This window comes from Hemicordylus capensis, chromosome 1 (genome assembly GCF_027244095.1).
Source record: "Hemicordylus capensis ecotype Gifberg chromosome 1, rHemCap1.1.pri, whole genome shotgun sequence".
Taxonomy (NCBI): domain Eukaryota; kingdom Metazoa; phylum Chordata; class Lepidosauria; order Squamata; family Cordylidae; genus Hemicordylus; species Hemicordylus capensis.
This window is the reverse complement of record NC_069657.1, coordinates 229,906,545-229,934,039: the sequence shown is the minus strand read 5'-3', so window position 1 is coordinate 229,934,039 and position 27,495 is coordinate 229,906,545. Positions and strand designations below refer to the sequence as shown.

Here is a 27,495-nt window from a genome sequence, read left to right as displayed (position 1 = left end):
TGCTTTCTGCCGCTCTAATCCAAAAGCGAGATAGAGCCAAACCATTTGCATGTGCTACTCTTGCTTGTAAATTCTGTATATTGTTGTATTTCTAAAGGTCACCTGGTGCCAAAGTTCACAAATTGACTTACATTGCTGTTTTCAGTGAAGACAGCCATCATGGCTTTTGTATAATAGCAGATTGAATTTCTTTCCTTCACCTTCATTTGAACAATGCAATTATAAACTGCCTCCTTCTTTTTTTATTTTTATTTTTTTTTGCAAATGTCAAAGGTCAAAATTACTTGGAAACCAAGAAAGGAGAGAGAAATCTTCAGCCACCATCTCAGAGTGTGTGTAAATGGTGATGGCATAAAAGATGTTGAATGTAAAATAGGACACAATTCAGTAATTTTCCTGTAATGGGGGGATTTTGTTTTCACAAGTGCAAACCAAATGGGTCAAGTAATCACAAGCACATGCCCTTACACTAATTGACTATTTGGGAATGATTATACCTATAATATTTTTCTTAATGTCACAGTTTTCTGGGCTGTTGGTTTTAGTGATTGAGAAGAGACAGCATTAAATCTCTTGTAAATTTTAAATTGCATGCTGTTTCTGTAAACAAGTCCCTCTGTTCACATCCTGATCATTAACCTTTCATTATTTATATCCCTGCCCCCTTTTTGCACAATTACTACTGTAGCTCAGACAGTTGCCTTCCTCACACTACCAGATAAAATGTATCTAGGACACAAAAGTGCTTTTTTACAGCCACTTGCTAAGGAGCAATTTTTACTATAATCTTGGTTTATTTGCCATTGTAAAGTTAAATTGTCACCTTTTAAAATAACAATGCCATAACCTTTGTATCTGTTTTTTATTATCTTTCAAAGGGCTTTTAGATGAAAATTGGGAATGAATTGGGCATAAATATCAGTTGCTGAAGCTTAATAAATAAGGAGGATTTTTTGAAGTGGAAAAGAAAATATTATTTTTACACAGTTCTTCATTGGATATTTCTTTATTTAGTTCAGTATGGTTTGTTACCTTTACAGAGATTTTCCTTAGTAAGATCTTTATACTCACAAACTTTCTTCTTTCCTAGTTAGCAAAATTTTCAAAATACATTAATTTTCCTGCCATCATAACATAACTATATTCATTCTATTGATGCTGCAGCTCATGTACTGTTCTAGTATATTCATAGCCATTGTTGTGATGCAGTATGTATCACATACTTAAGTCATGTATATTGTATATAGTACAGAAAACCTATACAAATTTTATTTTGCAAAAAAATGCACCCACATTTCTCTGTCATCTTAGAATTAAGATGTGTGATGTGTGGTCACTGGTAAGATATTCCCCTTAGGGGATGGAGCCGCTCTGGGAAGAACAGAAAATTCCAAGTTCCCTCCCTGGCAGCATCACCAAGATAAGGCTGAGAGAAATTCCTGCCTGCAACCTTGGAGAAGCCCCTGCCAGTTTGTGAAGACAATACTGAGCTAGATGGACCAATGGTATGACTCAGTATATGGCAGCTTCCTGTGTTCCTAATTGAAAAACTGCATTGCCTTCAAGTGAGAGTTGTATTGGTATAGGGGTCAAAACCTTTGCAAAGGTAATCAGCCATCCTGTAAAAAAAAATATCTAAACTTAATATGTGTAATAAGAACAAGACTGCTAGAACTACAAGGCCATCTGTTCTCTCATAGCCTTACTGGGTGTTAGTCTTTTCTTATCACATTCCCCCTCTTTGGCTGAATGAAATTCAGTGGTGAAATTTTGAGAGATGACGAGTGATATCTATACCCTCCTGCCTTAATACAATTAATTCTTTGCCGACAGTGATCATAAGCAGATCTGCCTTCAGTAGCTGGCATAGTTAGACACCTGCTGAGGCCTATACTCATAGGACTACCTCCTGTTTTCCAGTGCAAGAGAGGCCTGGCAGCAGCAAAGGAAGAAGAGCTCAAGAACTGCCATCCCCTCCCTCTGCTTGCCTCGCTCCCCGCCCAGCACCTCTCCTATTAGGAAAGAAGACATTACCCTGGGGCCCCAAAGCAATCTCCCGTTTCTCAGTAGAAGAGACTCTGGAGAGAATGTAGTGTGACTGTCTTATGTTTCTCTTGGTGTAGCCAGCGCCAAACCTCTCACTGGTTCTGATAGAGCCAAAAGAAGCAAGGGGGCAACAGCATGATGGGAAAGTAGGAAGGAACCTGTAATGCCAGGGATAGGGACAGCACCCCTGGAAAACCTCTCATTATGAGACATACACACACCACCGACTTCTTTATAGCTGAGCCTCCTGTACATGAAATTGATCAAAGGAAGGTTATTCACTTTTGAAGCTCTTTAGTATCAACAGGGATTTTTTAAAAAACAACATCCTGCAAGGCCCTTAGAAAATGATGGAACATGCATGCCTTGAAATGTGACCTGGACAACTAGCGAGCAAACTTGGAATAAATCTCACTTTACCCTCACCACAACTTCAGTCAGAAAGGAGAAATGTGGCACACTATCATCTGAAGCTGCTGGCTCCTCTCAGATCAAAAATTTATGCTGTTCTCATAAATGAGGGGAAATGTAGTCTATTTAAATTTAACTCAGCCGATTTTCCAGAAGCTAAGCCCTCTGGACCTGAATATTATCAAACATGTAGTCTCTCTTATTATTATTATTATTATTATTATTTTAAAAACACAACAAAAAAACCCCTCTCCCTTCTAAGTCCAAATGAGTAATTGATACCTTTGTAATCACTAGGGTTGTGCAAAGCTCCGAAAGCAGGATTGGTTTAGAACTGAACTGAGTCACATTCAGTCCAAACTGATTTGGATGCAATCTAATAGAATAGAATAGAAATGGGCTCAATTCAAGTTGGAAAAACTTTGGTCTCAGACCACTCACACACTCCTACACCAGATCAGGCAGCATGGAAGGAGGCAGACGGTCAGACTCCTAGCAGTGAGGGAGCAGCAACTTGTGGTGGTTTCACTTTTATAAAAGACTGTATCAGCTTTATTATTGATTTATTATTCCCTAGCAAATGTGGGAATTGGGCTATTGCAAAGCGCAAGCGTGCACGCACACACACGCACACACGCACACACACACAGAGGCATGAAATCAAGGATCCCTCCACAGTGCCAAACTGACACCCAAATCACAAACATTGTGCTTCACACAACCCTAGTACCCACAAGCCTTGATAAGCAGAAGCATCTGAGCCAAACTTCACACTCTGGTTCTTCCCTAAGGAGGAGTTTCTGGTGTTTTCCTTATTTTAAGAAGTAGAGGGCAAACTATATATCTTACACAGAACTTAAAAGGCTGTGATCGTGAACAAGCTAAGGTACAGTTTAGAGTAACTTAATTCAAAGAGGAAACAATCCATAAATAACCTGGCCAGCCAATTTGACTCCTTCCCAAAGTGTAGTACTGTCCAAACCCAGATCAGGCAAGGCAGACTTGGAGGCCTGAGCTCTAATGGATTGTTAAACCAGTGAATTGCTGGCTACAGCTGAAGATCTTTATGTCTTGGAAGGGCCCCGCCCCTTCCAGGTAGGGATGTGCTTTGCTTTCAGAACCAGGGGCTTGGCATTGCCCCTGCTTCTGAGACCCAGGATCAATGGAAGGGGTTCTAGAGAAGGGGCCAGAACCCCTCTGGTCCTTAGTTCTTCAGGACTCCTTTTCAGGGAACGGCTGACCCCAACTCTGACAATTCTGGGATGGGGACTCAGCCTGGGATGAACAGTACATCTCCCAGTCCCTCCAGTACATCTCCCGGTCTTTTTTTAGCATCTGCTGTGGCAACTGTGATGGGCAATCTAGCATCCTTCATGGACTTCCTTTTGAGGATAAAACTGATATTCAGTTGCTACTCTGGCAATGTCCCTTGTCATTCTTCCAAATAAATACTAATTAATGGGAAGAGGCACAGCACACAATTTCTCTAGTATTTTCTCTGCTATCTATGTAGATCTGTGACAGATCGATGTAGCAGAAGAGGTGATCATGAGAGCAGATGTGATTCTGCTAGTCTGCAAAATTCGCTTTCTTCTAGTCTGAATCACCTAGATTTGTCTGCACGCAGTATAATCATAGTCCCATTATACGTGTTTTTGGAAATTAAGGGACACTGTCTTGACTAACTCCCAGCCACCCATTTTATAGTGTTTGTGCCAATTTGAACACCATGCAGTGTTACCGTAGTTTGGATACTGCTCAAAAGTATTACTAAAAACCTCTCTGTTTACAATTCCTTTATTTATTTATTTATTTATTGTTGAATTTATATACCGCCTTTCATTAAAAACAATCTCAAGGCAGTTTACAAAAGTTAAAAAAACATATAATAAAATGACAATTAAAATACTAAGCTAAAAATATAAAAACAAACCAAATTTAAAATCTATAAAATACAAGCACAAAAATTTTACATGGGTAAAAACACACAGAAGCAGCAATAAAAACAATCATGTAAAAGCCTGGATAAAAAGCCAAGATTTAACAAGCTTTCTAAAAACTGTGATGAAGTCCGAGGCGTGAATGGCCACTGGGAGAGCATTCCAAAGTCTGGGGGCAGCAACAGAGAAGGCCCTGTCCCGAGTGCACGACAGTTGAGCCTCCCTCATTGTCGGCACCTGGAGCAGAGCCCCTTCAGATGACCTCGTCAAGTGGGCAGCAACCCTTGGGAGCAGGCAGTCCCTCAGGTACCCCGGGCCCAAACCGTTAAGGGCTTTAAAGGTCAAAACCAGCACCTTGAATTGGACCCAGAAACAAACTGGCAGCCAGTGCAACTCTTTCAGAATGGGTGTGATGTGCTCCCATCGGGCAGCTCCGGATAAAACCCTAGCTGCCGCATTCTGCACTAGCTGCAGTTTCCGGATATTCTTCAAGGGCAGCCCCATGTAAAGTGTGTTACAGTAATCCAGCCGTGACGTGACTAAGGCATAGGTAATCATGGCCAGATCTACCTTCTTGAGAAAGGGATGCAGCTGGCGCACTAGCCGAAGCCATGCAAAGGCACCCCTGGCCACCACCTCCACCTGAGCTTCCAAAAGCAGAGCCGGGTCCAGTAGTAGCCCCAAGCTGTGTACTTGCTCCCTCAAGGGGAGTGCAACCTCATCCAGAGCCGGTAAAATCTCCTCATCCCGATTGGCTCTCCTACTGACCAACAGTACCTCCATCTTGTCCAGATTCAATTTCAGTTTATTAGCCCACATCCGACCCATCACGGCCTCCAGCCCCCAATTCAGGACATCCACTGCCTTCCTAGACAAGGAGAGATAGCGCTGAGTGTCATCCACATATTGCCGACAACTCAGTCCAAGTCCCCGGATTACCTCTCCCAGCGGTTTCATGTAGATGTTAAACAGCATGGGGGACAAGACCGAACCCTGCGGGACCCCACAGGCCAGTGGCCATGGAGCCGAGCAGTAGTCCCCCAGCACCACCTTCTGGACCCCCTCCCCTCAAAAAAGGACCGGAACCACTGCAATGTAGTACCTCCGACTCCCATACTCGAGGCGGCCCAGAAGAATACCATGGTTGATGGTATCGAACGCTGCCGAGAGGTCCAGCAGAACCAACAGGGATGCACTCTCCCTGTCTAGTTCCCGGCGTAGGTCATCCACTAGAATGACCAAAGCAGTCTCAGTCCCATACCCAGGGCGGAAGCCAGATTGAAAAGGGTCCAGATAATCTGTATCATCCAAGACCCTCTGCAGCTGGGACGCCACCACATGCTCTATCACCTTGCCCACCTTGTCTATAGTTGTCCAGGTTGGAGGGATCAAGGGAGGGCTTTTTTAATAATGTTCTTACCACCGCCTCCTTGAGGCGCGGTGGCATCCTGCCCTCCCTTAATGAAGCATTAATAGTCACCTCCAACCAACCACCTGTACCCTCCCTGGCAGCTTTTATTAGCCATTAAGGGCAAGGGTCAAGAGCACATGATGTCTCCTGCACACTGCCCAGGATCTTTGTTAATCCTTTCTGTGCTTCCAGCAGTTTGTTTCAAAGGCTAAATGCCTTTCATCTGTGTGTGTGTGTGTGTGTTGAACAAGGGAGAGAAAACAGAAGTTGCAGGCCACACTGCTGGGATGGAGGAGTGACCTCATTTGTAGCTAGGCAGACTGGAAAGGAGTCTTTGTTTTTTAGATTGTGAGCCCTTTGGGGACACAAAAGAGCCATTTTATTTATTTATATCTATGTAAACTACTCTGGGAACTTTTGTTGAAAAGTATATAAATATTCATAGTATTAGTATGCGGGGAAGAACTTTTCACTCATGCAACAACATTTTATGCCATCTTTCATTTTTTCTGCTCTCTCCAGGGTGAATTTATTTCGATCAAGTTTCATGTGAAGTAAATACTACTTAACATATTTCTTCAACAATGGTGCCAATCTTATCAACAACACATTAATTTACAACATAAATTAGCGTGTATGTATGTATTTGTTTATTTCGACCCAAGGCCAGCATAGGGGTGTATTTTCTGTAAATATTTTAGATAATTTAATTTTTACTTATTTAGGAAATAGTATACAATACCTGGTTTTTTTAAAATATAACTGATACCTTTACTCATTACCTGTGTCAAGCTGCCCTGCATCTTCTTGTTGTACTGCTTATACTTGACACATTTTCCTTTTTACCTAGAGAAAGCATTTCTTCAAAATATAGTTCTAGATAAGGTGTCTCCTACGCCCAAATGCTATGACAGTTTTTTGGGGCAATAAAGGAAGCCATGTACTGTGTACGTTCCTTTTTCTTCCACTGTTTTTCTGCTTCACCTCTTTTCCTATATTGTGTGTCTGTTCTAACTTCTCAGACTTGATTCAGTCCCATCTCAAAACAACCACTCTATTATCCAGCATGTGTCTTTGCACATGAAAAACAGACTTAGAAACTGAAAGCCCAGAAATTTTCAAAAGCAAGAGCTGGTAGCTGCTGGGCAGCCTAGCGCCATTTTCATGAGATGAAACAGAAATGAATGTCCATGTTTGTTTGATTAGTAGGAAACGCAATGTGTGTGATACTCATTGATTCATTTTTAGGAAATTGAAAATGTTGGTGTAGCATGTTTATGATATTTAATTTTATTCATGTTGTTTTTCACATGAGAACTGGAAATTTAGTATTTTATTTACCTTTTTTTAAAAAAAAAATCACATTTAAAATTTAAAAATCATTTATTTTTATCCACACTGGCTTCCCCCAATACACCTCAAAAATATGTTCGCAAAGGTCCCCCAGCCCTCAGGGACATATATTTGGGGTTTATTGGAAGGGAGGATTGCCAAAATTTGTCCCCCCTCATTGCATGTGTGAAACATTGTTCCTATTATGCATCATTAGTCTAGCTCCTGCTCAATTTTAAGTTTCGAGACATGCAAATATTGCAAGTGTCTGAAACAAGCTTGTGAGGGGTGTTAATTTGATTCCCTGGGGGAGAAGGGAGAGGTGGTGGTTTAACAATCACTACTTCATAATGTAATTGGCAAGATCTACTCCATACAGCAGTGGATAGGAAAGAGGTAATTATGCTTGGGCTATGGAGAGGGGAGGGGATTGATGTTCTCTGTTTGCAAAGGAGGTTAGAGTTATAGGGTCAGAGTCCATATTCTCCTTCTTATCAGGATCATTGCTGAAAGAGTAGCTGATGAGGTGATGCCTTGCCAGCAGCAGGGCAAGACAAAGCAGGCTGGGACAGAATTCAGGCACTTTCATTGGAGGCCAAGGAAAGGAAGCAGGATCCACACAGATACAAGTCAACAAAACAAGTTGTTTACTTTGGTGATGGTATGCACACCAATTCTGGTTTGTTAAATAAACCTAAATAAAAATAAACCTTTACTCCATGTGGCATGTGAACAAGCTCAGAGTGTGACTTGCCTGAGATGGTCCAGTGACCTTTGACTTAGTGGGGATATAAACCTACCTTTTCCTAACAAGTTCCTAATGGAACTTAACATTTTCCATTGCATCATACTGTGCCCCAGAATGAATGGTAATGGAAAGGAGGGTTTCTAGAGAAGTGAGGCCATGGGAAATAACTTAGATCCTAAGGTCAAGGGATATTATAGTGGTGTTGCTTAGAAAGGTAAGACAGTGAGCCTGGGAGAGGCTGTAGCCAGAGTGCTGAGTTTCATATATTAACTGCTAAGAATGAACCATATCTTTGCTTTAATATCGCTTGTCTTGGATCATTTTCTATCTGAAAATTAATGATGTGGCCTGTCACATCCTTGACTAGATTTGTTTAAAAAAACATGTGAAAACACAGGTCATTGCTGCATTCTACTGTTTCTGTTATCACTGTAGCACTGTTTCTGTTAGCACTTCTGTTCTGTTACTGTTTCTGTTAATTTCCAGAACACACAAGAATAGTTTTTACATTTCTGCATATCGAAAGAATATCGACAAACTTGGAATCTGAAAGTTCAGATGTGTGCTGTTTTACAATGACCAGAAATACATTCTGACGGGGCGGGTTAGGGTAGGAATTCTTCTCTTGGATGAAAGAAGAAACTTATGGTGATGTATGCTTTGAGGCAAGATTGATGTAATTAATGTAATAATGAGGACTGATAAATCCAACATGATCTGTCAGTCCAACTTATTAATTTATATTTATACTAGAAAAATAATTCCACTGATGGCTTTCTGATTTGTATTCTTGCACCTAATTATTATACATGCATTCCTTCCACCCTTCTGTAGCCAAATCCATCTAGAAGGGTTGCCATATGCTTTCTGCTTCAAATGCAAACAATAACAACAAAAAACCCTTCCACCCCATTAAACCTCTGTATGCTATATTTCCAGGAAATAACTGATGACTAATTAGCCCACTAACACGTGTGTGTGGGGGGGGGGGTGGGGGGGTGGGCAGAAAATAAAGAATGATGACAACCTGGACCTGTGTTATGAGAAGGAATCCTTGTGAAATCAGTTTGATGGCCAGGTTGCTTGTCTCTGCAGATACAAGATTAGCCATGTGGGACTTTGTCTACATAGAAACTGGACACAATTAGAGTAATATTCACTGTTGTTAATGCAGTTTGGGGTAATTGAACAAGTAGATTTTGACAGGTTGATGGTGCTAAAATACAATTATAGTGGACCTTTCCATGCATAACAGTTAAATGTGGAAAACTGTTTAATAAAATGTTGTGACTGGGCTCACAGGAATTTAACTACACAAACTGTAATTTAGCTGGGTTAAAAATTTAACCATTTAATTTTTATATCTGAATTTGTGTGTATATTTCTAAGTGTTTCCCCATCAATTGGAAACACTGATGGTCCTTGAGGTAACCTGGCTTCAGGACCATGTTTGAGCCATGATGGACAATGAGTTGAGCTAACAGAAGGTAGTCTGAATATAGTCTATATAGTCTGGAGAACCAGCATGGCTTCTGCAAGGGCAAGTCTTGCCTCACTAACCTTTTGGAGTTCTTTGAGAGTGTCAACATAGAATACTTGGATTTCCAAAATTTTTGATAAAATTCCCCACCAAAGGCTCTTGAGTAAACTTAGCAGTCATGGAATAAGGGGACAGGTTCCTGAGTGGATCGGTAACTGGTTGAAGGACAGGAAACAGAGAGTAGGAATAAATGGACAGTTTTCACAATGGAGGTAGGTAGGAAGTGGGGTACCCCAGGGATCTGTACTGAGAGCAGTACTCTTTAACTTGTTCATAAACGATCTAGAAGTTGGGTGACCAGCAAAGTGGCCAAATTTGCAGATGACACTAAACTATTTAGGGTAGTGAAATCCACAACGGATTATGAGGAACTCCAATAAGATCTCTCCAAACAATAAGATCTCTCCCTCTCTCACAGCACTAGAACCAGGGGTCACCCCATGAAACTGAAGGTTGGGAAATTTAGGACCAACATGCGGAAGTACTTTTTCACACAACGCATAATTAATCTATGGAATTCCTTTCCATGGGATGTGGTGATGGCCACCAGCTTGGATGGCTTTAAAAGGGGTTTAGACAGATTCGTGGAGGACAGGTCTATCTATGGCTACAAGTCTGATGGCTGTGAGCCATCTCCAGCCTCAGAGGCACGATACTTCTCAATATCAGTTGCAGGGGAACAACAATAAAAGAGAGGGCATGCACATACCTCTTGCCTGTGGGCTCCCCAGAGGCATCTGGTGGGCCACTATGTGAAACCGGATGCTGGACTAGATGGGCCTTGTGCCTGATCCAGCAGGGCTGTTCTTATGTTCTTATATCGCCGCTGACTGTGTTTTTGACATTTATATACTGCTTTTCAGCTGAACCTTCCAAAGCGGTTTACATAAAAGCTTCAATAAGGAACTATATATCAGGCAACATGTTTACATATTTATACACTGAGCCCTTTAGACTTTGTCGCTTCCTTCTCCTTCCCTTCTTAAGCAGCTCTGTGATGGAAGTTGGGAAGGGAGGGGCCACCCCATCTGGTACATCTTTAAGCTGCAACTACTGAAATTCATCCCAACTTCAATGAGGGACACATTCCACACACTAACTGAGATCTGACACATTGAGATGGAAACAAGCAATTTTATCTTTAAATTGTTTTGTAAACAAGTCACAATGGGCTACTAAGGTTTCCATAAGATTACCCAGGAGTCCAATTTGAAGTAGACCCCATACTGTTTGAAATAGTTTTTAAGGTGATACTGCAAAGAAACAATATCAGACAATACTGTCTTTTGCCACCAGGGGCGTATCTAGGGTAGGGCAGGCAGGGCACGTGCCCTGGGCAACACTTGAAGGGGGTGCCATTTTTTTAAATTTAAAAATTTAAAAAATGCTTGTCAAAAACAAAATGGCCACCGTGCATGCTCAAATGGCCTATGTGAGGCCCAAGGCCATGCCAGGACTCACAGAGGCCATTTGAACATATGCGGTGGCCATTTTGTTTTCAGTGGCCATTTTTTTTTAAAAAAAATGACAAAATGGCCACTGCACATGCTCAAATGGTCCCTGTGAGGCCCTAGAGGCCAGTGGGGGGAGGGTGAACCTTTGCAGACACACACACCCCAGATGGACTTTAGGAAGCCCCCAAAGGGGCTACAGGTTAAACAAAAATAAAATAAAATAATTTAATATACGTCACTGTACACACATTTAGTTTGGCACTATGTACAGAGAATCAGGGCTTGTGAATACTGAGCTAAGGGCTTATGAGCTAGGATTGTATTCATTTGCTCTTACTTTCCTTCTTGTGATAAGTGAGTTAAATGTGATGTCTTAATAATATGGCTATTAATGGTGAGTTTGTCTTTGAATCAGTGTGAAATCCTTAGTATTAAGGCCCACTGGGGGTTTCTTGCTCTCTTTCTCTCATTTTAACTGTCTTTCTGAAATAATAGAATATATTGCAGGCAGTGACATAGTTTACTCTGCAGATCCTTTTTTAAAACTTATGTAATAGTGATGCTACAAGAGAATTAGACAGGCACTTCTGTTTAGTTTTCCAAGTACACCTCCACGTAGTATTTGGGTATTTCATGAGCCCCAGCATACTGAAATTTGTAGTTTTCCAGCCTTTTTTGGTCTGGCTACGTCCACTGCTAAATAGTTTTGAGATATTAAAAGATTAACGAGCTTGACTTGTATTTTTCAGCTGATATTATGGTAAAGTTATCTGAAAGATGGGTGTCAGATGTTTGGACAGGGGGTGCAATTTCAGTGCTTGCCCTAGGCGCTATTTTCCCTAGATATGCCTCTGGCCACCACAAATACCATGGAGTAATATTAAACTGCCAACCATTCCACCTGGGCCTGCTGAAGAAGCTGCAAATAGCTCCCTGAGTTCTATCACCTTCTAGGGGAGCCAGAGTCTTCCTGGCCATGTTAATAGCCAGCCATTTCACCTGAGGCTGGTGGAGAGGGCGGCTAACTCTTGTTTGTTAATGTAAGATTAATACTTTTATTTTTCTTCATTTTAAGACACTTTGAGAGCTTATTCAGCTGAAAAGCAACTAAAGTATTAAAACTAGCTGATCCGGTGCAGACCATCTGCACCCTTAGTTCTTCCTGTCATACCCCCCTCCCTTCAGCCACAGACCATTCTCTGTCCTCCCCCCCCCCTTTGCGCTTGTCTTTCCTATTCCTCTGACCACCAGTGGCGGTTTTCCTCCCGGCGCTTTCCTTCCCTGCTGGCCAGGCTAGGCTGTGGGAGCTTTCCCTCCCTGCTGGCCAGACCAGGCTGGGCTGCGGGAGCTTTCCCTCCCTGCCCGCCGGCGGCGCTTTCCCTCCCCACCGGCTGGCCACTGCTGCCATTTTCTCTCTGTCGCCCAGGCAACTGCTTGCAAACTCTTGCAAGAGCTACCACGCATGGGATTAGCGACGGGTATATTTAGGACAATTATATAGATAGACTCTAAAATGAGTTCTATCTTTTGTTCAGTCAGACTCTGCTTGGTTGTCCCAACTGCTTCATCATCCACTTCCCTCATACTGTATATTATGATATAATATACATAGAGAGCCAGTGTGGTGTATTGGTTAGAGTGCTGGATTAGGACTGGGGAGACCCGAGTTCAAATCCCCATCCAGCCATGAGACTTGCTGGGTAGGGATGTGCACGGTCCGGCCCAGTCCGGACCGGCACCGACGGGGGGCCCTTTCTTTTAGGGCGGGAGGGCTTGCTTACCCCTCCCGCCTCTTCGGCCCCCTCCAGCGCCCGTATTTAACTTAAAAGCGGGGCTCTGGAAACCAGCCGCCCCTGCCGCCGCCCCCCCCGAGCAGATTAACAATTAAGGGTGCCCCTGCCATCGCCCGCCCGCCAGCCATCCAGCCAGCCCTCCCTCCCAGCTGCCCGCCCGCCCGAGTGTGTCCTTACCCAATGCTTGAAGTAAACAAGAGGAGCTACCGAACGGAGCTCCTCTCGTTAGCAAGGCCTCCAGAAGACTGAAGGCGCTTTGCGCGCGAGCGCATGTGGGCGCCGCAAAGGACACCGGAGGCCAGGTCTACCCACTGGAAAAAGGCCGGGTAGACCGGGCCTCCGATCGCCGGAGGCCCGGTCTACCCTGCCGGGCCGGGTAGACCGGGCCTCCGGCGATCGGAGGCCCAGTCTACCCGGCCTTTTCCCGGCGGGTAGACCGGGCCTCTGGCGTCCTTTGCGGCGCGCGCATGTGTGCGCGCGCAAAGCGCCTTCAGTCTTCTGGAGGCCTTGCTAACGAGAGGAGCTCCGTTCGGTAGCTCCTCTCGTTTAATTCAAGCATTGGGTAAGGACACACTCGGGCGGGCGGGCAGCTGGGAGGGAGGGCTGGCTGGCGGGCGGGCGACGGCAGGGGCACCCTTAATTGTTAATCTGCTCGGGGGGGCGGCGGTAGCGGCGGCGGGGGCGGCTGGTTTCCAGTGCCCCGCTTTTAAGTTAAATACGGGCGCTGGAGGGGGCCGAAGAGGCGGGAGGGGTAAGCAAGCCCTCCCGCCCTTAAAGTCATACCCCCCACCCGGACCCGAACCACCAAGAGCCGAACCGGTCCGGCAGTTCGGCCATTCCTTAGAATGGCCGCCGGACCGGTTCGGACTCACCACTATTGCTGGGTGACTCTGGGCCAGTCACTTCTATCTCAGCCTAACCTACTTCACAGGGTTGTTGTGAGGAGAAACTCAAGTATGTAGTACACCGCTTTGGATTCCTTGGAGGAAGAGTGGGCTATAAATGTAAAAATAAATAAATAAATAAATAAATAAATAAATAAAACTAACATGGGGCCTGTTTTTTATCTCTGTTACATACACTGTTGCTATCTTGATTTTTTTGGGTTAGGTTTTCATTTGGAACATTCAGCACAACCCTGATGTTTCTTTCCAGGATAGTATTAGCCAGTTCATGTCCCACCAGTATGAATGAATGAATGAATGAATGAATGAATAGCTTTATTACTGATCATTGATCAGATGTATATACAAAAAAATACTACATTCTGGTAAGAATTCAAACATAAAAAGTATACCAACATAGAAGCTGCTTGTAGCAGCATCTAGAACAGGGGTTCTCAACCTTGGGTCCCCAGATGTTATTGGACTTCAACTCCCATAATCCCCAGCCCCAATGGCCTTTGGTTGGGGATTATGGGAGTTGAAGTCCAACAACATCTGGGGACCCAAGGTTGAGAACCCCTGATCTAGAAAATTGGGGTAGAAGTTAGCTGTTGGCAGACCTTAACAGCAGCTGCACAAAATTTGGCACACAACTGACCAGGTTATAGGATGTGAGCCAGTAATCCACAGTTGATATCCTATTCCCAGACCAGTAGGTAAATTCTGCTGGGTGGTCTTCACTTGCTGCTCTGTTTAGAATACACAGATCAAACCGATTGGCCAGCTGGGCCAAACACAGGCCTGAAAAAATTATATTTCCCATCCTTGGCCAGCCGGGGGGCGGGGGGGTCGCCCTTGTCTTCTTGTGGGTCAGCATGATAATGACTGTATAGGGCTGTGTCATCCTGCCCCATCCTTGTGTTGAAATCATCTGCCAGTAAAATATAGGCTAGGGGGTTGGCCTCAATGCATTCCTCTAAATAGTTGCCTAGACTTTGCCATTGCTGCCCTATCAGGGAGTGCTTACGAAGAGAAATTAAGTATATATTAATCAGATGAGCTTGATTAAATTGCAGTAAAACTGTAATTTTTACACCCACTGGGCATGAAAGGGCATGGGGGTAATCTTCACATGAAGTCCTGTTAGGGCCAGTGCTCCTTTGGGTCTACCCCCATTTTCACTGGGCAAGGCACTGACATGCTATACATAAAAATGGTCCACTTCAGTCTTATCCATGACCCAAGTCTCCTGCAGAAAAAGAATATCAAATTTAGACAGGTATTTTACAAAAGATATATCTCTAGATTTACATGTGCAACCAGCTACATTCCAATTGCAAAAGAAAAGTCCACACTGATCTGATAATTGTCACCTAGGTTGTTCAGCAGTGGCTGGGCAGAAGCCTGCTCTTCAAATGGATTTGGTGGCTGAACCAGATCTGTAGAGATGGGGCAATATCAGACACTGTTGGGCACACATCCAGGGGAGACTGCTCTGTTATTCGCGAGCCTGATGAAAGAGACATCTTAGGACTGGATTGTAGAATGATCGTTGCTGGGTTCAGAGCTGGGGATGTGGATTTCTGGAAAGCTGCTATCATATCCAAAGGAGGAGCTAGGACAGGGTGGACTATAGTGTTGCTCCAAGGTTCCTTTATCACAGAATTCTTCCCCTCTGTGACTAAGAGTTGAGGTTGAGGCACTGGATATAAACCTGAAGATCCGACGCCTCATACAGTTGGGATGAAGTGACTGGTTGTATTGGATAAACTGCCAGCTCATCTTCAGTTTTTATACTCTGGGGAAAATCCTCAGCGCCTCTGTTTAAATAGGGCTGGCAAGATGAGTCCAAATCAGAACATCATCCCCATCTTGATTTATTGATCTTGTTCAATGCTATTTCCAGGACTATCTGTCTGATCTGAAGGACTCGTGTAACATTTACCCACTCTCCACAGCTTCTTGGAGTGTTTAGTTCAATTAATTTCACCGGTTAGAGTGGAACATATATATATATATATTCAATCTATGGGAAATATATATATATACTGTCTCCTCACTTCAGAAACTGTAATTTCAATCTATGGGAAACTTGAAACTGTGGGGAGGAAGACATATATATAAATAAAATCAGCTAGGAGATATAGATATATAGATATAGATATAGATATAGATATAATCAGCTAGGAGATCAGAAGTAAGTACAAAGCTCAGTTTCCCTGCAGCTGTTTGTGTATGGGTGCTCTTTTTCCCTTCAGTCTCCTTAAGACGTTGCCCAACTCCAGTTAGTCATCTAGCCCCACAGGAGTGGATTCTATGTCTAACAAGGCATAATGATTCTCTGTTGCCAGAGAGTCCAAGCTACTTAAAGAGTTTCTCAGATTTAGAAGGTTGTCAATCCGCCGTTGCTTCAGAACCTTGTTTACAGGATGCTCTTTCTCGCCCTTTGGACTGGGTTTCCATCATCGTTTATGTCCCACTAGTGAATTTCAGCCCGTTGAACAACGTGCCCTAGTAACAGCTCTCCTGTCCCCCCGCTGCCATTCCCCCTCCCTCCGCAGGGCGCCTGCCCTCCCTCCCAGCTGAATTGGGAACCAAGCCCACCCACCCCATTAAGGGCCAAATCGGCCCAGGCACTTGCCCCCGCAGCTTCCGCCACCGACCAACCGCCCGCCCGCCCAGCTGCCGATACCTCCTTACCCCCGGAACACATCCTCCGCTTGATCCGCTTATCTATTAACAGAAGGAGAGAGGTGCTCGCATGCAGAGCTCCGCTCTCTTTAAAGTCTGTTCCCGAACTGGCGTTTTGGGCGCCAAGGACACAAAACGCCAGTTCGGGAACAGACTTTAAAGAGAGCGGAGCTCTGCATGCGAGCACCTCTCTCCTTCTGTTAATAGATAAGCGGTTCAAGCGGAGGACGTGTTCCGGGGGTAAGGAGGTATCGGCAGCTGGGTGGGCGGGTGGTTGGTCGGCGGTGGAAGCTGCAGGGTCAAGTGCCTGGGCCAATTTGGCCCTTAATGGGGTGGGGTGGGCTTGGTTCCTAATTATGCTGGGAGGGAGGGTCGGCGGCATTGGCCGCGGGAGCAATTTCTTTAAAAGTTACATGGCCTCCGCTCCGCCCCTGGCCTCCGTCTCTTTTGGCCGAGGCAGCGGCTCCGCTGCTGCCTCGGTCAGTTTCCCCCGCCGCCACTTCTCCAGCTTCTTCGGGGCGGCCGCTTCTGGCCGCCCAAGATGGCTGCCGGGTGCTGGCCATCGTGTCTCCCTTGCCCTGTTCTGCGCAGAACAGGCCAGGGAGGCACGGACACATGCTTGGTGTCCGTCCACGGACGGACACCAAGCGTTTTCTTAGAGAGGATTATTGAGAGAGTTATAAGCAGTTGTCCTGTCTCTATCCAAATTACTAGTTAGTTGTGAAGAAGAAAGTGGAGGAGGGGTGCTTCTGTTTCCAGTTTAAAAGTCCTATTACAATCTCTAAAAATCCATTAAAAACTATAAAAAAAATTTAAGATCCAGGAGATCTTCAAGAGAGCTGCTCACCTGATGCCATCTTGGCCACCGCCAGTACATACTGTATATGAAGTTAGGTTTGGTTTTGCTCCAATATGTACCAACTTACACTTAGATTCAATTGATATGCTCAGTTCCTTCACCTGTAGTAGTGGCATTAATGTAGCTCATTTTTTTGGCACTACTGTACTCTTTTTCCTCTTCTGTCAAAGTCAGTGTACGTATTCTTCAAACCACTGGGATTTCATACAGAGCCAAAGCTTTCTGCAGGAATATTGTCTTTCTGCAACAGAGCAGATGACCGTTTTCGCTTCCCACTCATCACTCCTACCAAATTGACTGTGAGAAGCCATTGACAGTAGGTGCTTCCATCCCCACTCACATATTCCAATCCCTGAAAGAGGTCAATGGAAGCCATACCTAAATTCAAAACTTTCTGTGAATGTTGTGGTTCTTTGGCTGCACCTTTCTTAAGTTCAGACATCATAGCAGGCATTTGTGATGGATTCTATATACTTCAGGCTAGTACTGAAGGTCAAACACATCAACCTCTGTCTTCATAGGAATGAGCTGATGGAGGATATGTTGCACCAGTGCTGGTATAACTCAAGGTGCTGGTTTTGACATGAAAAGACCTGAATAAATTAGGTCCTTTGTATCTTTATGGATGAGGATCATCATGTATCCATTGTGATTTCCATAAGTCAGGTGAGGCTTGTGGAGAGTGATTTTCAGATGCAGCTACACACTCTTTCATTCTTCTAACCATAGTCTGCCAAAATCTTTTTAAATCAGATTTTAATTTTTTAATCAGATTTGTTTAATATTTTTTCCCACTTAATATTTTAATTGTGTCTTTTTTACCATCTTGTGTTAATTTTTTTTTTTTTTTGCCGTAAACCACCTTGGGATTGCTTTAATGAAAGGCAGTATATAAATTTAATAATAAATAAATAAATAAATAAATAAAATCTGTCCCTGGATGTGTTTGAGCATATGTTTAGTGTTTGGGGGCCTTCATAACAATATAGTTGTCTTTTGTTGTATTTTGGGAGTGTTTTGTTTTTACAAGGAATACTTTGATTGTTACATTATATCTGAGCCTAAAATGAGTTTAAAATAATTTTTCTTAACATCTGTTTACTTTATGTATGTGTGAAAATGGTGATAAAATGTTGAAAATAATATTCTACATTCTACAAATATACAGCCATCATCATAGAGGTTACAAAAGTTTGGCTCCTATCCTGCTGTTGCACAAACAGAAGGCATTAGCCCAGCTTGCGCAACAGAAGGTAATTGTGGCAATTTTTACTGATTCTGCACAGAGGTGCTCTTAGCAATGGACCTTGAAGATCTGTTCCGTGGCCTCCTGCCTCGGGGCGGCGAGGCCTCCAAATGTTGCGGGGGGGGGAGCTCCCCAGAGCCCTGCCGCTGCTTGCAGCAGGATAGGGTGCAGCTGCTTGTTTATTCTATAGTCAAGGCCTTATGAGAAGGGAAATTTACCCTGTCCTTCCTTGGAGTTTGTTTATGCATTGTGCTATGCTGATGCCAATCATGAGAACGAGCTTGAAACTTGCTATGTTAATCATATTTAAGATAGCCAGCATGGTGTAGTGGTTAGAGTGCTGGACTAGGACCGGGGAGACCCGAGTTCAAATCCCCATTCAACCATGATACTTGCTGGGTGACTCTGGGCCAGTCACTTCTCTCTCAGCCTAACCTACTTCATAGGGTTGTTGTGAGGAGAAACTTAAGTATGTAGTACACCACTCTGGGCTCCTTGGAGGAAGAGTGGGATATAAAATGTAAAATCATCATCATCATCATCACCATCCTCAACATCATAGGGGCCACATAAATCACCATCAGCCAATTACAAAAAACAACATTACTGGGAACAGCCTATATTCTGCAACAATATCTATAATAGTAACAGTAACGACACTGATAATAAAATTCAGCCATCTCAGGTCCTTGGGAAGGACTCGATGTCTGAAACAATCAATAACACCTGTCTGACTGTGTAAACAACAACATCATCATCATCATCATCATCAATAAAACAACCAATAATTTGCAAGAAACAAACCAACTAATGTACAGTGCAGCAACAACAACAACACAAGAGCTCGGATATAAGATCAGTGGACCTGTAAAAAAAGAAAGTAGTACATCACCTAAATGGAAGATTAGATTAGAAAATAAAATCGCCAGGCTTAGATCAGATGCTAGTAAACTGAAAGATATGAAAGACAAGAAGCTGAAGAATGAAAACACCAAACAGTATCTGATCCAAAAATACCACCTAGATTCAAGGAAAATTAGAGAAGTCCTGGAAATAATAAAGCAGCAAATAACAGCAGTGTCAAAGAAGATTGGCAGATACGAAGCCAGAATTACACAACACAGGCAGAATCTCCAATTCCAGTTGAATCAGAGACATTTCTACCAAAGCATAGAAGGAGAAACTGCAAGAAACCTAGAAACACCAAATAAAGAAGAAACAGTGCAATTCTGAGGGAAATTATGGGACAATCCAATAGATTATAATAAAAAAGCAGGCTGGACAAAAGAGGTCAAAAAATGTAACCAACAAATGCAAGATCTAATAATAACACCAGAATTAATAAGTGAAAGAGCAAAGAAAATTAAAAATTGGACTGCTCCAGGTGACGATGAACTGCATGGCTTTTGGCTTAAACACCTAACAAGCCTCAATAAACAACTATCAAAACAGTTCAATCACATTTTGCAAGGAGGTGATATTGAACAATGGCTAACAACTGGGAAAATTCATCTCATCATGAAAGACCCAGCAAAAGGAGCAGTTCCAAGTAATTATGGACCGATAACCTGTCTGCCAACCATGTTCAAATTATTAACTGAATAATAGCAGATGAAGTGATGCAACGCTTATTAACTAACAAACAGCTTCCAGTTGAACAGAAAGGAAATCGCCCGAACACCAGAGGCACAAAAGACCAGCTGCTGATTGACAAAATGATTTTAGAAAACTGCAAGAGGAAAAAAACCAATCTAAGTGTTGCATGGATTGACTACAAGAAAGCCTTCGATTCATTACCTCACACATGGATACTCAAATGTTTAGAAACAACTGGAGTCAGAAAAAACATTCAGATATGTATAAAAAAAAGTAATGAGCATGTGGAGTACACAGTTAACAATCAATGGCGAGACACTTGGACAGGTTAGCATTAGAAGAGGCATTTTCCAAGGAGACTCACTATCCCCTCTGTTGTTTGTAATCGCCATGACCCCACTTTCACAAATACTAAACAAAACAGGCCTCGGATACCAAACATCTAAAACATCAAGTCAAATCAACCATCTGCTGTACATGGACGATCTGAAGTTGTATGGAAAGTCACAGTCAGAAAGCGAATCACTGGTAAACACTGTCTGTATATTCAGCAGCGATATAGCAATGGAGTTTGGACTAGACAAGGGTTATTTAATGAACAGAGGGAAAATAAGAAAAACAGAAGGAATAGAACTGCCCAATGGAAGCAAGATCAAGAACCTGGAAGAGAAAGAACATTACAAATACTTGGGCATTCTCCAGGCTGATAACATTGCACTCACTGAAGTTAAAAGAAAAATGAGAAGTGAATACATCAGGAAAGTTAGAAAAATCCTCAAGTCCAAACTCAATGGCGGGAACACCATACAAGCCATAAACACCTGGGCTATACCTGTTATCAGATACACTGCAGGAATAATAGACTGTAGTGATGTGCACGGTCCGGAGAAGTCCGGACCAGCACCGAAGGGGGGCCTTGTTTTTAGGGCGGGGAGGGCTTGCTTAGCCCTCCCGCCTCCTTGCCCCCACCAGCGCCCGTATTTAACAGTATAGGGGCGCTGGAAACCAGCCGCCCCCCCCGCCGCCGCCGCCGCGGCGAAAGAACTCCCCAAGCCAGCCCTCCCTCCCTCCCAGCTAGCTGCCCGCCCGCACACCCACCCACCCGCTCGCTCACCCGCTCACTGGATAAGAAATGAGAGGAGCTCCGGCACAGAGCTCCTCTCGTTCGGAAGGCCTCCTGCAGAATGGCGGCTTGCGCGCGCGTGCATGCGCGCGCCGCAAAGCACGCCGTTCTCCGGAGGCCCGGTCTACCCGCCAGGAAAGGGCCGGGTAGACCGGGCCTCCGATCGCTGAGTAGACCGGGCCTCCGATCGCCGGAGGCCCGGTCTACCCAGCGATTGGAGGCCCGGTCTACCTGGCCCTTTCCCGGCAGGTAGACCGGGCCTCCGATCGCTGGGTAGACCGGGCCTCTGGCGATCGGAGGCCCGGTCTACTCAGCGATCGGAGGCCCGGTCTACCCGGCCCTTTCCCGGCGGGTAGACCGGGCCTCCGGAGAACGGCGTGCTTTGTGGCGCGCGCATGCGCGCGCGCAAGCCGCCATTCTGCAGGAGGCCTTCCGAACGAGAGGAGCTCTGTGCCGGAGCTCCTCTCGTTTCTTATCCAGTGAGCGGGTGAGCGAGCGGGTGGGTGGGTGTGCGGGCGGGCAGCTAGCTGGGAGGGAGGGAGGGCTGGCTGGCTTGGGGAGTTCTTTCGCCGCCGCTGCCGCGGCGGGGGGGTGGCTGGTTTCCAGCGCCCCTATACTGTTAAATACGGGCGCTGGCGGGGGCAAGGAGGCGGGAGGGCTAAGCAAGCCCTCCCGCCCTTAAAGGCATACCCCCCACCCGGACCCGAACCAGGCAGGGCCGGACCGGTCCGGCAGTTCGGCCATTCTTTGGAATGGCCGCCGGACCGGTTCAGGCACACCGCTAATAGACTGGACCCAGGCAGAGCAAGAGATGCTAGATCGTAAGAACAGAAAAATAATGACCATCAATCATGCTCTGCACCCCCGCAGTGATGTAGATAGGCTATACCTCCCTCACAGCTCAGGTGGGAGAGGAATGCTGTAAGTCCATCAAACAGTAGAGGAGGAGAAAAGAGGCCTTGAAGAATATATAAGGGACAGTGAAGAAGATGCACTTCAAATGGTCAAGAACACGAAACTATTCAACACCAATGAAACAAAACAGGCCTACAAGAAAGAACAAGTCAAGAACCGAGCAGAAAAATGGAGAAATAAGCCCCTGCATGGTCAATATTTACACAATATAAGTGGAAAATCAGACATCACCAAGACCTGGCAATGGCTTAAGAATGGCAACTTGAAGAAAGAAACAGAGGGTTTAATACTGGCTGCACAAGAACAGGCACTAAGAACAAATGCAATAAGAGCCAAAGTCGAAAAATCCACAACAAACAGCAAGTGCCGCCTTTGTAAAGAAGCAGATGAAACAGTGGACCACCTGATCAGCTGTTGTAAGAAGATCACACAGACTGACTACAAACAAAGGCATGACAAGGTAGCAGGGATGATACACTGGAACATCTGCAAAAAATACAAGCTACCTGTAGCCAAGAATTGGTGGGACCATAAAATTGAAAAAGTTGAAGAAAATGAAGATATAAAAATATTATGGGACTTCCGACTACAAACAGACAAACATCTGCCACACAATACACCAGATATAACTGTAGTCGAGAAGAAAGAAAAACAAGTTAAAATAATCGACATAGCAATACCAGGGGATAGCAGAATAGAAGAAAAAGAAATAGAAAAAAATCACCAAATACAAAGATCTACAAATTGAAATTGAAAGGCTGTGGTAGAAAAAGACCAAAATAATCCCAGTGGTAATTGGCGCCCTGGGTGCAGTTCCAAAAGACCTTGAAGAACACCTCAACACCATAGGGGCCACAGAAATCACCACCAGCCAACTACAAAAAGCAACTTTACTGGGAACAGCCTATATTCTGTGACAATATCTATAACAGCAACAACATTGACAATACAATTCAGCCATCCCAGGTCCTTGGGAAGGACTCGATGTCTGGATAAAACAAACCAGTCAAGAACACCTGTCTGACTGTGTAAATAAATAATAACAATAATAATAATATTTAGAAGTTCTTGGGAAACCACATTTTAGATTATCAGTACCTACATATTATAAGGGTACATATGTTTACACAATAAATGCTGAATTGCTCTAAATGCTGACTCCTAATAACATTCTTACATGCTACCTCCTAATAACATGTCCTACATGCTATCTTTTAATAACATTTCTTGGAACTAAAAAGAGCCAACCAACCTTGGAGACGTGACCACAGACTGGTGAAAGCTGGGCATAAACAGGATTGTTTCCTTTTTGGATTCAGTAAACAAGTCAGGCCTGGACCCACCATGCAAGGATGGGAGACCAGAGATTGTTTACATTAAGGATTTCAGTGAACTGATGTGGCTGTCTTTTTTGAGATATGACAAGGAGGCTGAGGAGAAGATATAAAAGGGGGCACACCCCTCTCATGGAGCAGAACAAGCAGGGAAGAAAGAATAGGCAAGCCAGGAAGACATGTTTTCCCAGAGAATGGATGTCAACCCTATCAAAGGGGGACGTCTGCTCCTGCCTCTGGGAGTAATATGTGAACCTTAGGCTGTGAAAGCAACCTGTGCTCCCTAGCCATTCCTGGGCTTCGTAGCCATTGCTGGATATTTACCTAAGCTGCCTGGGCAGCCACAGCCTCCTGGTGCTTTCCCTAAGGCCTCCTGGAGATACAGGCAGTGCTGACCGGTAAATTTTTATCTACAACACTGCCTAAAAGAATGCCTTCCTCCAAGACTTACATACCTTTCTCATCTTGTCGCTTCTCCTTTCAATCTCTGTCTTCTCTGCTTCCCAGGAGGGCTGCTCTCAGCCTCTGTTACCTGGCCTAACAGCATTCTGTCTTGGCCTGTGCTCCGCACTGCCATCTTTTCTTCCCCCTCAATCCCTCTGCCTCTCATTCCCTTTGCCTTTGGCGCATATTTCTCTACGTCAGTAATGAGCCCCCTTCTCCCCCTCCTTTCTGTCTTGGCTTCTCGGCTCAGAGACTATGTGTGGCTTTCAGCTTTCTGTTTGAGCAACCTTGAGTTATTTGGGAACAAAACTGGAGATAACTGACATTGCTAAGCTTCGTTTTTAGCTGCATTAAAGAGGAGAAGAGGTGATTTTAAAAACCACTTAAACTGCTTGCAAAAGTAGAAGGGAATGCCTTTCACTGCTAGAGCTGGGCTGTGAGATTGTTTTGGTTTGTTGCTACACAGCAGGAGAGATAAGACTGAGTTTTGGCCTCTAGCCTGGATTAGACAGGAATGTGTCTCCATTCTACTCAGAGCAGAAAGTGTTTTTAGCTGTTAGCTGTTTCCAGTGAGGATGAATGATTTTAAAATGTTGAGAACTCTACATTACAATGAATCAGTATTTTGCTTGCATGCCTGCATGCTTAATTGCCTGAATGGAATCATAGTTTCAATAAAGCTTTTAAATTATAGTCTGTGTGGGATGCTTCTTATCTCCCTCTTTCCTGAATGTACATGATCTCAGGATAATGAATCGAAAGTAGTCTGCTTGATTACAGTTGTGTTAGTGACAGCCAGGCTGCTCACAACAGCAGCAGGGGTGGGGGGCAAAGAAAAAGTCCCTTCTTTTATGTTAAAATAAAAACACTGCTGCATGGCAGTGGAAGTGCTTGTGGGGAGTGTGGGGGGGAGAGGAGGGAAGAGTTCCCCTTCATCTAAATAGTTCCCTTGCCCCAAGGAGGGTGGGATGGGGCACAGTGGTGGTTGCTTCTGCAGAGAGGGTGGAGGTGAGGAGGCGAGAGCTCCCCTTTTATTGAGATGGGGTGGCAAGCTCCTTCCAGCTCCCCTCTCTCCTTCCAAGTGACTGCATGGGCCTCTTGCCTCTCTGTTTCCTCCACATGGGGAAGGCTGGAAACGGGCTGCACAGCAGAGAGGCTTGTGCAGTCACTTGGAAGGAGGGAGGGGATCTGGAAGGAATACGCTCCCCCCATCCCAGTAAAAGGGGGCTCTCTCGCCTCCTCACCCCCCACCCTCCCTGCAGCTGCCACCACCACACCCCATCCCACCTCTCTGAGTCAAGGAAAATATTTAGGTAAAGAGGAACTCTCCTCTCCTCACCCCCTAACCTTCCTGCAAGTACTGCTGCCGCTACACAGCGTCACTTTTTTTAACATAAGAGGGCGCCATCCCGCTGCCCAGTGAGGCAGGGCTCTGGGAAGCCCCCCCCCCAACATTTGGAGGACTCCCTGGAGGCAGGAGTAGCAATGGCAGATTTTTTAAAAAGTAAGGGGTATCCTTGTGACAGGGGGGCCTCGGAAGCCTTTCAGGTCCGGGTTGATTTTGGACCTAGGTGCGCCACTGATTTTCCAACACTGCTCCATGCCCCCAGACTTCTGTTCCAAAAGGTGTGTTGACCCTTGAGAGCAGATTTGCAAGGAATGCAAGGGATTGCTGTTCTGAAGAGGCAACTTGTTCTGATTGGGCAACTTGCTCGTGGGAACTTCCTTCTATTGGCACTCCTTAGAATCCAACCTAAATAACCTACTACAATCAGTTTGAGTTATGTTGGCCAAACTAGACACAACGTGGGATTCTAAATCGCTTTTCTGCATAATTAAAGCCCCTTTCCTTCAAATAATTTGTCTACTAAAAATTGACCCTCCATTCTTTCCTTCAAATAATTTGTCTACTAAAAATTGACACCCCCCCTTCTTACACTGTGTGTGAGAGAGAGAGCGGGGGGAGGTCCTGGGAAAGTTTTAAGCATCCCCTCCCACTGCCATTCTCCCACCCTCAATCACAGCCTTCCAAGGCTGCATCTCATTTTACAACAACAACAAAAAGTGGGGGGATAATATGTCCTGTCTAGCTGAGCCTTCAACAGCTGTATTTGTTTTGGCATATGTATTGTGTGAGAAAGAACTGAGTTACGTGTTTCTGTAAACGTTAGTTGCCATTCTTAATCTTTTTGCATTCTCTTCCCTATCTTACCCACCTCTCAATTGTCTTTTAGAACAAGAAGAAAACTTTGAATTTATTATTGTGTCCCTTACTGGTCAGACTTGGCACTTTGAAGCTACAACATATGAAGAAAGAGATGCTTGGGTGCAAGCAATAGAGAGTCAGATTCTGGCCAGCCTGCAGTCATGTGAGAGCAGCAAGAATAAGGTTAGCAGCACATTGATCACTGGGAACAAATTGCTTTCCTCGGCATTTAGAAACTCTTTGAGACTTAAAAGGAGACATCGCTGCCAGCATTATGATGTCTGGGATAATGTTTGCCTACTTTTTCCTGGTGAACAAGTTTCCTTAAAAAATTTTAAGGTTATTTTTTGTCACTTCACTTTATATATAGTGTTACATATTTGAAATAACCCTGGGGAGCATAGAGGGAACTCCATTAATGTGGTTGTTGCTTTTATACATACTGTATCTCCAAATACATACAGTATATCCAAAACCTGTGTTCATTTTTTGAAGTCTGCAAAAAGTTACTCAAAGACTACTTCTAAAAAATGAAACTGCTTTGTTACTGTTACTTTGTTACTGTTATGTTATGTAAAAATGAAACTGCTTTGTTACTTCTCAGTTTTTCTGGATAGCTGTTGTGTTTCCGTATGACTATAAAGTGTTGCTGCCTTGTTTGGTACTGCAGAAATTATTCAGGGTACTCTTGTGCACAAATTCCCCATCTCAAAATATTGCTAACATAGGAAATAGACCTTTCCTATTACTCTTAATTAAAATCTTATTTAATGCCCTGGTGTCCTCCTTCTATAAACAGGTGGCTGACAAAATGTTACACACTTTTTTCCTTATCAAACAGTAGCTAGAAAATATGTGTTTCATGTGGTACTCTCCTCAGAATTGTGATCATTTTTCTGTGGCCTCAGTCCTAGGTGGCCAGATTTGGCTTTTTTAAAGCCAAATTCTGGCTTACGGCCCACTTGACCCACGAGTATACCCCTAAAGTTAGTCATGAGTAGGTCCTATTGAAAGCAATAGGATTTTAGCCACTGTTTGTTCTTTTGGTCTCAATGGGACTTAGTAATGACTAACAGTTGAATCAGGGTCCTTTTCTAAATTTTTATAATGTGTTCTTTTTTCATCAAAGAAGCTATCTAGCTTTATTGGTATCCCTTTGGTAGGGTGCCTCTTTCCTGTATAATTAAGACTCAAATATTAAATATATAAGTAATTGTTAAGAAAAATGAAATAGTAATTCCTTAGTATAGTGACTCTTTGAGATGTTTTACAGCCATAATTTAAAATAAGGTACAATGCAAAATTACTCCGCTTCAGAATTTCTAAAGGAAAAGGACAGATTTAAGAAATCCACTGTAGTCAAACCAAATTATGATATATTTAGAAACCAGTTTTCATAAAGCATTTATAGGGCTTTCATTGAACTCTTTATCAAGAAGTTCATAATCTGATTCAGTTAGTCCAGGCTCAGCTGGTATGAAGGCTGAAAGTTGCTCTCTATAGAGATTATCTCTCCAGGTCA

At 44.0% G+C, this 27,495-nt stretch overlaps 1 protein-coding gene across 12 annotated transcripts in view; it reads left to right on the top strand.

Moving 5' to 3' along the window:
• AGAP1 (ArfGAP with GTPase domain, ankyrin repeat and PH domain 1) overlaps positions 1–27,495 on the top strand; it is a 591,701-nt gene that overhangs the window by 459,831 nt on the left and 104,375 nt on the right. For all 12 annotated transcript variants that reach the window (XM_053283168.1, XM_053283164.1, XM_053283165.1 and 9 more), the window contains one exon: positions 26,002–26,156. In XM_053283168.1, the coding sequence (XP_053139143.1) occupies positions 26,002–26,156 (155 nt within the window). The remainder of the gene's footprint in view (positions 1–26,001; positions 26,157–27,495) is intronic.